Source organism: Ptychodera flava, chromosome 5 (genome assembly GCF_041260155.1).
Source record: "Ptychodera flava strain L36383 chromosome 5, AS_Pfla_20210202, whole genome shotgun sequence".
In the NCBI taxonomy this organism is placed as follows: domain Eukaryota; kingdom Metazoa; phylum Hemichordata; class Enteropneusta; family Ptychoderidae; genus Ptychodera; species Ptychodera flava.
This window is the reverse complement of record NC_091932.1, coordinates 29,921,227-29,933,771: the sequence shown is the minus strand read 5'-3', so window position 1 is coordinate 29,933,771 and position 12,545 is coordinate 29,921,227. Positions and strand designations below refer to the sequence as shown.

General features: G+C 38.7%; 1 protein-coding gene across 1 annotated transcript; it reads right to left on the bottom strand.

The window, feature by feature from the left end:
- Positions 1–400: 400 nt before the first annotated feature.
- LOC139133468 (uncharacterized) lies at positions 401–11,621 on the bottom strand. The gene is made up of 2 exons (XM_070700079.1): positions 11,536–11,621; positions 401–3,044 (listed from the first exon to the last, which is right to left on the bottom strand). The coding sequence occupies exon 2, from the start codon at positions 2,990–2,992 to the stop codon at positions 2,315–2,317; it is 678 nt and encodes a 225-aa protein (XP_070556180.1). The 5' UTR covers positions 2,993–3,044; positions 11,536–11,621; the 3' UTR covers positions 401–2,314.
- Positions 11,622–12,545: the final 924 nt, after the last annotated feature.

Genomic DNA, 12,545 nt, shown 5'->3' with positions numbered 1-12,545 from the left:
GACTGAGACCGCTCAACACGTTGTAGAGTTCGTGAAGCACTCACGCACGCATGCTCACTATCATACATCGCACATACACACTTTATCGAAGCGAAGAAACGAATTTCATCGCTTTAACTGGGCGAACGATTACCTCGGGGACAATTCTGTCCACCAGCAGTGTTACCAACCCAGGGTAGAAAATACGGCTAGTTTTCAATTGGATTCGAACCCACAACATACGGCATCAGTCGCCTAGCTGAGAGGCCACAGACAGAACCGCTCGGCTAAATCTCCACTCCCAAAAAAGAGTGGTTCAATAGTCGGCAAACAGACTATTTGTTATTCTAGCATGATCTGGGGAGTATGTGTTGTGTCTGTGTGTGTAGTGTGTGTGGACACAGGGACAGACACTGTTGTAGGCTTGACGTCTAAACTAGAACTGGTTACTTTATTGTCTAAGAGTAAAGACTGTAACATATCACATCATGGATGCTTAATCTGTGGAATGTGATTGTCAAGTCAGTATATTGACTCAAGTGTTGAAAAACTACATCCCTCCTTCAATTAAATTTGGATTATTTGATAGTTCCAAAATGTTGAATGATCGGATGTCGATGTATTGACTGTTTGATAGAGTTCAATAATAGAGTTCATATTGTCCGTTGATAAATGAGTCAAAAACTTCTAATTGAAAATCTAAAAATAATAAAATGAAAGTAAATATATTCTATTGCATGCGTTCTAATTCTATTTCTAATTTAGCTAAGAGATCGGGGTGGACTATCCGGTCTCTGTATACATATAGTCAGGAGATTATTCTGCTCCCCAACAGGACTAGTGTATTTCTGGCTGACTAAATCTTTTCTCACTCAGTCACGTCATCCTCGAGGTATTTTGGTGCACGTCTTTCTCGTTCCGGATATCTCTTTCGTTTGTCCTGGTGTCGCATTTATTTCTCTTTTCTCTTCCTCTTCATTGTCGGCATTTTCTTGTTTGATGTTTCTCTTGGGGATTTTCTTTACTTGTGATGATTTGCGAGTGATGGTGTGTGAGTCTCTTTCAGCTGTAACCATACTGGCTTTCTTCTGAACGGGTGTATTTTGTACGGAGTTTCAAGTTTTCCTTTCTCGTTGTTTTTAATGAGAACCGTGTCGCCTTGTTTGATGTCACATGGTTTGGTGTTTCGGCGTTTGTCAGTGTATTTCTTCATCTTGTCTTTGGCTTTCTTGTCTTGTTGTTGTAATTTCTGTTGAGGTTTTCGTCTGATGAAGGTGGAATTTTGATGTTGAGTGGTCGCTGGAATATTTCTGTCGCAGGAGGTAGACCTGTTGTACTGTGTGGTGTTGATCGGCAATTTCGTAGAAATGTGTGCAGATCTTGTTTCCATGTTTTATTTTCTGCTTGTGCTGTACGTATTGCCTTCTAAACTGTGCGCATGAAGCGTTCAGCTTCACCATTCGCTTCTGGCCAATATGGTGTGATCTTACAGTGTTTAAATCCCAAATAATCTGCAAATCGCTTGAATTCTTGACTGTTTCTCTTGGGTTCGAATCCCATCCCCAGTAGGACACACACAGTAGGACTCAGTGTAGGTGAGTAGAACAAGAAACTACAGTTAAAACACAGAACAAAACCTACTCAGAAATTGACCAAATGGTACAGCTACAATTATTACCAAGAATGATAACTACTGTTTCGATCGTGTCATTGTATTAACTTCATAAATATAAATGTAAATATTCTAAATAACTCAAAATACTATGGTTTAGCGCGGTGAAAGCTATGTCCGCCGATGGCAGACTTGCCTTGGCATCGGTCCAGCGCGAGACAATGATTGACACGCGCACGTGACCGAATCTGTATGTCTGATTGGTAGAGATACCATTCGGTGTATCAAAACTTAGGCTTAATCGGATTTATGAATGAAAGTATACCTGTAAACATTTGCACATCACCTGAGTGACGAGCCGCTTTACTCATTAAATGAAAGTAATCCGCGTAAATGAAACACAAAATCATGCACTTTGTTACAATAATTCTGATCCATCCACATCAAAGAAAAATAAGAAGACTGTTCATGTGATAAATACATGGGATTAAATATAAAAATTCATCCAAAATGTTATGTTATTGTTACATGCTTTTCAAAAATAGTGATTGATTCTCTAAATATTAAGTTTATCGGTCAGTAAAATAACACTTGTTGATTGTCAATACGGTCAATACTAATCAATACAAATGAACATAATTTACATTTTCATTTGCTATTTGGTCATCATCTCAACCTAGTGCATTGCGTAGTGAACATTGTGTTTATTGGGTTCTCCAGATACTATTTGAGATCTTCTACACTGATATATATCCAAAGGCCGATCACAGCCATCGATCCTATAGTAATCTGCAGGTACGGTTCAGCTGTCTTCTTGTATTTCTGGAAGTAATACCATTTGTCTCTCTTTGGGAAGTACTTGCCCAGATCCCTTCCTTTGTCTTTCCATTTCTTGGGAAGAGTGTCATGCACTTCACTGAATGTCCAGTCTTCACTTTTGATGATGAGGTCGATGTCGCAGTGCTTGTCGATGTACTCTTCATATTGTTTCCGAAGCGTGCCTTTCTGTTTAGCAGTCTCAGTTTCAGGGATTGTGTCAATCCAAGCCTGTACCTTTTTCTCTAGTGCTTTCATCTCAGCAGCTGCTTCGTTGTGGAGTTTTTGCTTTTTAGAAGGATCGTGCCCTGTAGCGTACAGCTGGATGATTGCAGCTGTCACAAAAGATGCAACAGCCAACAGCATGGCTGTGCTAGAACCATCTGGCTGTTCTCCTGATCTACTGTACTCATGAATAACCTTTCCACTAAATGCAGTACCAAAGGCAGCACAAACAACTTTAAGGTAAGTCAACCTTCTGTCAAGAGTCTCGTAGTAGTCAGCACTCACATAATGAGCTCGGGAATGAAAATGAAGCCCATAACTTTCGCCCTTTGCTTTGAACTTAAATGATCTGTCATCCATTCTTGTAAGAGCTAGTACACCAGGCAATACGTGTCTTCAAGTTTTGGACAATCTATAAGATAAAATATGGTTTTCAAGCATAATTAAATAAATGAATCTTAATTTAAAATTGGACATATGTACAAAGTGTCATCGACCATCTTGCAGCCAATAACAGAAAGTCATTATTTTGTATTCCTCCTGGGATAATTCACAGAAAATGCAAATTGCAGTTTAGTTACTGCAGATAGTCACGACCACTGGCCACCTTCCAGCAATAGTGGTTCAACATGTACTCCGTGAATTTGAACACAAAGGTATAGAAAATAGCCAGAAAAAGTGCTAAAGTGGTTTAAAAATCCGGTAAAATTTGCCATCGGCGATTTTGTTAAAACTATTACTTCTTTAGCTGGATCTGTAAAAGTCACTTGCTGTGACTCAAGGTTTAATTCAAATTCTAAAGTGGCTGTAATTTCCATACAGTGTATATGATACGTAGTAGTGATTAAATGTGATAGGAGAAAAGAAATGTACAATATCACATTGCCAAAGAGGTCGAACTAATGCCAATATAAGATAATTACCTAGGGCAGAGTCATTTGATTTCTGGGGGACAGAAGGTATTTGGAAAACGAAACTTGTTTGCAGGTGAAAGGAAAAAATTACCTGATCCTATAAAATTGATCTTATATGCAAATTTTAAGATCTTATATTCAGATTTTATATGCAAATTGGTAAGAGTAAGAGTCTCACTCAATTTCCTACATTCTTATAAGAAAAAAAGTCAGAGGAAAAATGAGTAGAACGTTTTCCCTTGTTTCTTATAATTTTTTCTGGTCAAAATTGGTTTCACTGCAAATACTTAGAATAATCTTGTAAGATTCTGACTTTTACTAATTTTAATATAAAATACTCATGAAAATTTCATAAGAAATTATCGTATGGGCTGATTAACCAATATTCTCTTGAGGTGCATACAGGATGACGGAGTAAGGTGATATTTTCAAGATTTGTCAAAATCAAAACTCCTATGTTCTTGCCAGTATTTATGACACGAAAGTCTGACTTAAATTCTAGAAAACATATTTCTGGATTTCATTTACAGTAAACATTGGAATTTTCCAAGCTGTCAATATGTAAATTAACCAAATCATGCCTCAGTTGATCGTTGTTTATTGCTACTTACACAGACTGCAATAAGTTTCTTATAGATACAGATTTGAGCCAGTGACATGTAAGTAGAATTATTGACCTCGTGTTAGCAAGTCATGTTGTTGGGAATTTGTCAGTGGAAGTTACAAAATTGAATTCGATCAAATGTGCATGAGAAAAGAAAAGCGGGTACCAAAGACCTGTCTGTGACTGATGCCCATATTGGATTGGATTGTACATAAGTAGACACTAGTGTGAATGGCATAGGGTTATGTCTTTTTACCAAGTTAAAAGCATTAGGTATGTGATGCACTGGGCTCTTGAAATGTCAAAATTCATCTCCTTGTTTTACCACAATCTTGACATGAAATTTACATGTCAATCTCACACAGAGAATGACCTATTACTGTATCTGCCTCGAAAGTAAAGGTTTTAAACTTTTGCTCAAACTTTCCTAAATGAAATTTCCAACTATTCTCTTAGCAAATCAACAAAACATTCGGGGGTCACCGTGCAAAGTTTGGAATCAGCAGATCAAATTGCCCAATATTTTGCGATATTTGAAATTCAAAATGACCGCCATTCCTGTGATAACTTTTTGGAGAAAAACTTAATTTCTGGTTTTCGAAAAAACTAAGATGGTAAAAGTTGTTGTTCTCCGAGAGCTTTAAAATGAGCCGCCGCAAGTGGTAGATCAGAAAAGAATTGCAGAAATTCGAGAGTCCGACTATCTGTCCCTAAGGCGCGTTCTACCTTAAATTTCTCTCATTCAAAATTTGCCAAATGTGCAAAATTAAAGAAGCTGTAATCCTGAACTTTATGCATCCATGAATTTCGAGCAGCACATAAGGCCGTCAAAAATATACATTTCCTTTCAAGGCTTAAGCGGTTACAGATTCTAAAATGGAGCAATTGGATTAAAGTGTACTGTTTGATATAATAATCATACACAGTAGTGAGGGCAGTATCTGCACGTACTAGCTTTCTTTCGTATAATTTATGGTACTGTGCTGCAGTGGGACCATGTCAATTTTAAACATATATGAGTCAAAAGTATGTTGTCATTCTGGGGACATCCTGACACATGTTATCCTTTTCAACAAGTCAAACACACCCTGTCACACCTTGACGATTTAGCCAGCGTATGCCGACGTATCAAAATTCTCTAAAAAGCTGGCGAACGCTGAACTACGATGCATTTTTGAATTTTTGGCATATAAGCTTACATAGCGTGTTCATAACGTCCTCACAGATTAAAAATACGTTTTGGGTACGCTAGACAATTATCTTGACCAATTGGACTTATGGGTAACTTATAAGTAACGTGTGTGAACGTGTGTCAACGAGCGCATAACATACCTACAACTTATAGCCAGCACGTGCGGGACGTATGAGCCATACGCTAGCATAAGTCGAAAAGGTTTGTGCATGCACAATCTTCTGAACTGAAATACACACACTTAGGCAGCGTTCAGTTATTATGGCTGGGGGTGGGCCGGCAAATTCTTCCTGCGCATCAGTCAATATAAGTGAACCCCGTACCCATTGTACCAAAAAAAATTATGACCCCCCTTTCAAGATGACAAAAAATTCATGACCCCCACCCCACATTGCTTCAGTAAAGCTGCACACACAAACACCTCGGGGGTATTGAGCAATAGAATACCCCAAAAAGAGTTTAGATTTTCAATTATGCCAGATCCAACGTACAGTTATAGCTCGGCTGTGTGCAGATCGAACTCGAGCGGTCGCGAACGGTTTTCGACTTATTTCACAAAGTCAACAAAGTTTTCACACACAGCATTAACACGTTGCTTTCTGTCTATTAATATCAGGCCATAATAACTGAACGTGTACATGTACAAGTTTGTTTCGGCCATGCCTGATCCGTGGCCTGATCATGGATGTACGAAAATAGACCGAACTGCTTTGAAATACGCCGAATGTTGTCATACGCGTCGACTGGGGGGACGCGATTGCTTTACTTCTAATTCTTGTACCAAAGGCATTCCGAGAGAGATTTGAACTTAAAAATCAAAAAATGAATAAAGAAATATATATTATCGGTTGTAGATAAAAAAAAAACCCATAGGGTTTGAGGAGAAAAAAATCGTTAAAATCGTAAACCAGATCAAAAAATATTCCGTCGCTCCAATCAAACTGAACAATTACTTTTTAGGTATTATTTGATGCACGGATTGCAACGTAGGCGGTTTCATAATGAGAAATACTCCTTAAAACTCTGCACAGAGAAGTAACGTACCCTTCTCAGAGGTCAGAATGACGTCTTTAGGGGGTCAAAGGGCACTTTATGCCGCTCGACGGCGGAAGTCAAACTTTAAAGCGCAGTGGTCGTGGTGCTGCGCATGTTCCTGAGGGGTCCCCTCTTTTGAAAGCATATCCAATAATGCCGCACTAGGTTACGGGTTGATTATTATATTTGCGATATTGCCGCTTGTTAAAATGGCGACTGATCTGTCACAAACATACCAATTTACCAAATCTAACACGCAATAAAAGGCCAATTAAAGTTAAATATCTCCTGAATATTGAACAGTAATTACACGCTGGATTGAGATCACATTTTATCATGATTTTCTTGAATCCGTTGTGTTGGGCTCAGCTACTGTCATCGCTCGAGTCATAGAGCTAAAGACTGATCCGTACGCGTGTATATGCCAACAGACTACCAATGACGGGGCTCTAGTCTACGATATTGCTAGCAAGGATGAGAGCTTTCATTTCAAGATGCCCAACAGGGGTACAATTGACAATAACGCAAGCTACATAAATCTACAGCTCGCAGAGCAATGCCCGTTGCAGAAGAAGCATCTGTTCCGTGGTCTGCATGAATGTCCGTGTCAAGAGAATAGGGTATATGGCGCGCTACACTCGTTTGTGGAGAATCCAACTCCACTACGAAGTTTACCCCGTTGGGGGTGCAAACGAGAACTCCGGGTACAGGTATCAAGTCAAGTGCAGGACCTTTCATAGGTCTTCTTGTAATGTAGTGTTTATCTCATTTGACAGAGGATTCAGACCTTCCCGGCAATCAGGATAAACAACAACGGAGTTTGCGTAGCATCGGTAGGCCTACACCAGCTGGCCGTTGGATTAATGCCATGACCGTGCACAGGATCTCTCGATACGTCCCTATGTGTAGCCATGCAATTTTCCTGCCAAATGCCGCGAAAACTTTTTGTCTATTGTTTCCTGTCATTTGACTATTTCTTGCCATGTGTTACTAGAACAAGTTAGAAATGGTGACAAACAGTGGGTCTTGGGCCAAGTCGTCGCGGGGCCGGTACGTTGTTGGACCGGATTCTCTTATATCCGTGTACGTCAACGCGCTGACCGTCTCCCTTGTCGAAGCAACAGCATCTCCCGTGTCCTGCTCTGGCTTGCCGATCATGGTCTTGAGTGGATTTTTTGTGTTAGGCATTGTGCTTGTTGCTGGTCTACGTAATACAATGTTGACCATTTTAGTGATGTTTTTTACTGTACTCTACATAGCATTGTTATATGTACAACCAGCGTGACCGCGCGCGATCAAACCCATTTGTTTACTGTGACTGCGTGCAGTAAACTCAGCGACATAATGTGCCGAGTGTACGGCTCAATGTTCGTAGCCTTACATGAGTTTTTAAATAGAAATACACCACAGAAGTTTGTTTCCGATCTTAATGTTTTACTATTGCATGAGTCTTACAAAGGCGTTAACAAAATGAGGGACCGCTCCCATCTCCCTCTGATTGAAGTTGAGAAGACTTATGTTAACAAAAAATTATATTTATCAAGAAAAAATCGCGCACGCGCAGCGCGACGACCACTGCCCTTTAATTTTTAAATGACCATTGCACAAGGATGAACAGCTCTGTAATGCGATTCGATCATAGGCATTAGGGTGAAATCTATTCAAAGTGAAAGCTTCGTGTCCGCCCTCAACTTTTTTAGAGTAAAAAAACTTGATTTTTTCGGCTGTTAGTCTATCGAGTGATGCGAGAACACTAAGTTGCTTTGCTGCTTTGCTCTGGTATTCGTAAAAACAGTCATTCCAGTAATTACCACAGGAAAACCAAGTTAATATCTTCTTTTCAATATTTTTTTTCGGGGGGGGGGGGTTAACGCAAAGTGACAGATCACAACATGGTTTAAACATTGCCGTAAAAATCTGTGCACATTCACCGCACGGAGGCCGTATTCAAATATTCTGTCTGCTCTCTTGATGATATGTTGCATGCAAACCCATTGCTGTGTAACTGTAAAGGGGCACCGTGTAAAGGGTAGCATGTGGTCTCCTGGCACTAGTATGGATGGCATAGGGTTATGTCATTTTACCAAGTTAAACAGCATTAGGTATGTCATGCACTGGCTCTTGAAATGTCAGAATTCATCTAGTTTGTTTGACCACAATCTTGATGTCAACCTCACACAGAGAATGACCAACTATTGATAGCGTATAGGGGTAAAATGTTTTGCATACAGTTGACATACACAGCGCTTCGCATTGTGTTTTTTTGCCGCTGGAGAGCTTACATCGTGATTGAAAAGCAACAATAGCCTCACAAGAAATAGCCTAAGGATATCGCTGTCACAGAAGGAAATTACAGTTTCGCCGACTCTTAATTCAGAACGACAGAGAGTGCTCGTAAATCTGCAGAACGACCTAAATTTTGCGGAGATCATTTATGCAAATGCGCACGGGTGGTATGATGTGAGCAACTGCGTCCATCCATGACCTGTGAATGTTAAAATTCAACAAAATATGCGGTAGAGGATAGAAAAGTAACAACTGTTTACTAGCGTTGTTTTCCAAGGCCTGGTCTGGTCGTTATCTCCTTAAAAGAATATTTCATATAAAAATACATTGTTCCCTTTACGCTGCATTCACAAATACTCTGTAGGGGCTGGAGGACTTCAGGAGGTTGAAAGTTTCAGGGGTAGTAAAGGGGGATTTGAATGGTTCGCACTAGGTGTAGGAGGATCTGAAAATATTTTAGTTCCTTGTTTTTCACATTTCGAAAGTCTCTATAGTTTGGTAGACAATTAAATAAAAACAACTATGTCATCCAATGGCTCCAATGTTAATAATAATAAAAAATTGGAATCATTTTACAGAATGCTTTCATGACATTTATTTTGGAAAACCTGTGCTATTCATGGGATAAAAACAACAAATAGACCGTGTAACAGAGGACAGAAACTGCAACTATTTATATTTTTCTACTTAAAGATTTTTCTTGTTGTACTTCTCATAGCATATATTGAAACATTAATTATTCACTTCCGAAATCAAGACAAGCTGTATATTGTAATTTTAACAACTGAATTACAACCAAGGCTAGAGCTGACTCTATATAGCCTAATACAAACTGTTAATAAGCCCAATACTTCTTTTTAGGGAGGAAAATAAGAAACTGGTGACTCACACAATAGGTATATAGTGTTCCTTCCACATGTCACCTATAAAAATACAGTGGGTTTCAGTTCGGTGTCACAACTCAGTGTATGAGACTGACACATCACATTTACAAAACAAAAGATTAGTTTGGGTATCACAACATAGTTCAAAGTCATCGATTAATTACCGTAAACTATCATGGGACAACTCAGTCTAGACTGAGAAATTAACAGTTGATTACACTTGATCTACAATGTAACAGCTACGTTGTAGATAAAGTGAACTGCCCGATGCTGGGTTTACTATAATTCATCAATATGTGATACCCAAGCTAATCGTTTGTTTTGTACATGCAATGTATCCATCTCACACTGAATTTAACCCCATTGTAAACATCTTTTACAGGCTGTGTTCGACATGGTGAATACATGGGCATTTTAGCATGGTTTGGGAGTAAAATATTGTTTTAGATCATTAGGGGAAGGCTGCATTAACTTGCATGGTACCTGAAACCCGAGTCCTTGCCTGACCAACTCGGGTAACAAACAGAAGACTTTCAATCCCCAAGGTGTGAATGTTCCATTGTTATGTTTATCTAATCCAGCTGGTGCTATTGTAGTGCCATTGTAGGAAGGCAGGTCTGTTAAATTGATCCTCTAGGGAAGTCGGGTATTCCTAAGTTAATGGAGGTTTCCCGTAATGTTATGTAGTTGTCCATACAGAGTAGACATTATGTGAATGATCATTGATATTAATCTTGATGGTTTTTCTCGGCATCTTTTTTCTGTGTGTCAACATTAATTTGTGTATGGTGTGTATGTGTCTCAACTTCTCAGATATTGTAGGGCTTGTGATTCCTACGTAGATTTTCAAATGAGACACAGCTTATTAGTATCAAAACTAGTGAGACAGGGATATACATCCAAAAGACTTGTGAGGACTTTCAAAAAGTTCTACGGTCGATATGATGACATTGTGGCCAAATATGACACCTCGGTCACTCAAATGATTAGCGACAGCATTCCCGGCTTTGACTTATAACAGTGATTCATATACTGTATTACTTCATACAATATTTAGACAATTTTGGGACCAATCCTGACGGGTGTAGCATGCTAGCAGGGTACGCTTACCCATTCCGGACACCTGGTACCACCACTAACTATCAGTGGTTCAGGATGGTCCTACTTAAATTTGTAAATCTCAAATGTCCCATGGACCTGATAATGTATTACCTTGAATGAAAATGATTATTGGACCAGTTTAATGTCATATTTTTAATCACGTTGAAATGCTTTGAGGTTATTAACATAGCATAGGTATGAATGTTTAATAGCGTTGTTGCAATACTGACACTCAAATTTATGGTTGACCAAAAATGCAGCTTCAAACAAAATTCTACATATGGCGGCTGCCGAATACCGAATTACAACATAGGAAAAAACAAAAGGTTGCAGTTGACACGATGAGCAAAAATACTGGAAACAAAGTAAAAAATTAGGTCAATTCGTTGGCGATATAAATGTTTGGCAGTATTATATATGGGGATTTAGATATTTTTGATCATATAGAGGGTTAATTGAAATGTATTTAAGAGTAATGAGTTAGAATCTAAAATGAGACAAGATTTCAACTGTGATTTCTTCACACACCCTTCAGTATTTTGCATTTGTGTAGGCAGCCTTAAAAAGGTCTAGGGCATTTCACGCACAGAAGATTACGCGCATAGTTACCTTGCGAGGTAGAAGGACAACCAAGAACGGTAAATTACCAACCTACGATAAGTAAGAATGAAACATATGGACTGAAATTAACGCTATGTCGTATGGCATTGTCTGTTACAGAGAGCAATTACCACGATGACCAATCTTCCTGTAGATCAATTACACAAGCAGTTCGCGCTAATAATTGCAAAACGAGCAGTAGGCCTATAACCATTTTGCCTACATCAATTTATACGGCGATTACTCCGATTTACTACACTACTCGTTCTGTTAATACAAATACTTACGTTCCCGACCGATGAAGACACCTCATTCGCCTTTACAGGTGACAGAATAGTGAAGTAAGTTGTCTCGGTAAAACTGGGTTGTAAAGCTATTTGAATACGTAGTCTAACGCAGTGACCTTATTTGGTGACCAAGGTTAGCTATGTACCTTTGTATTACTTGCCAGATGAATACGAAAAGCTTGCTGTGGAAACGCAGCTATCTGTATAGAGGTAGGCTGCATCAATACGTGTTGTCAAAAGGTCAACCCCTGCCGCGAATATGCGGGCTTGACCTTTTGATGGTCCACAAAGACGCATCCCACCACACCACGAGAACTCTTTTTCCACAGCTTACAAATAGCGAGCTATTGACTTGCATTTCATTTAACTCCGTTTTATATTTATAGTGAAAATGTTTTATAGTTTACGGTCCCTTGACTTACGTGTTTGCTAAGACATGTTTTCCACAGATTTTACAATTAGTGTGCTAATTATGGAAAATTGAACTTTTTCACCTAATATTCAAGATGTGAAGTTAACGTTTTGCTGATAAAGGGTAGAGCAAAGTAAAACCCGACTTGACTGCAAACATAATTCAGATGTTAGTTTTTTTTTTGTTTTTTTTATCTTTTATTAAGATACTCCATTGAAATTTACAGATTATTTGAAAGCAAACAACAGTACGTTTGACATTTTTACATTAAAGATTACATAACACTAATTATTACGCATTTCATCCAGATGTACAGATCCTGGTCTTAACTCTTTTTCGACTATATATCTGAGAATCATTTCGTTCTTTAAAATAACATTTACAGGGATTTTGGAATCTGTCACCCAATATTTGTGGATTGATCACTTGCCAAGCAAAATTAAGAGATTGACCATGAAAGATACATCATTCGATCTGCTTTGACTAAAATCATAATTGAAAATTATTTCATCATTTGATAATTTCACACAGTGTTGACGGTAACCACTTAAAATTCTAGAAACGTTGTGCCAGAGATTTTTTGCTAAGGCACATTCAA

Excerpts from the sequence above, each read along its gene's own strand:
- LOC139133468 (XM_070700079.1), bottom strand. The coding sequence starts at position 2,992 with ATGGATGACAGATCATTTAAGTTCAAAGCAAAGGGCGAAAGTTATGGG.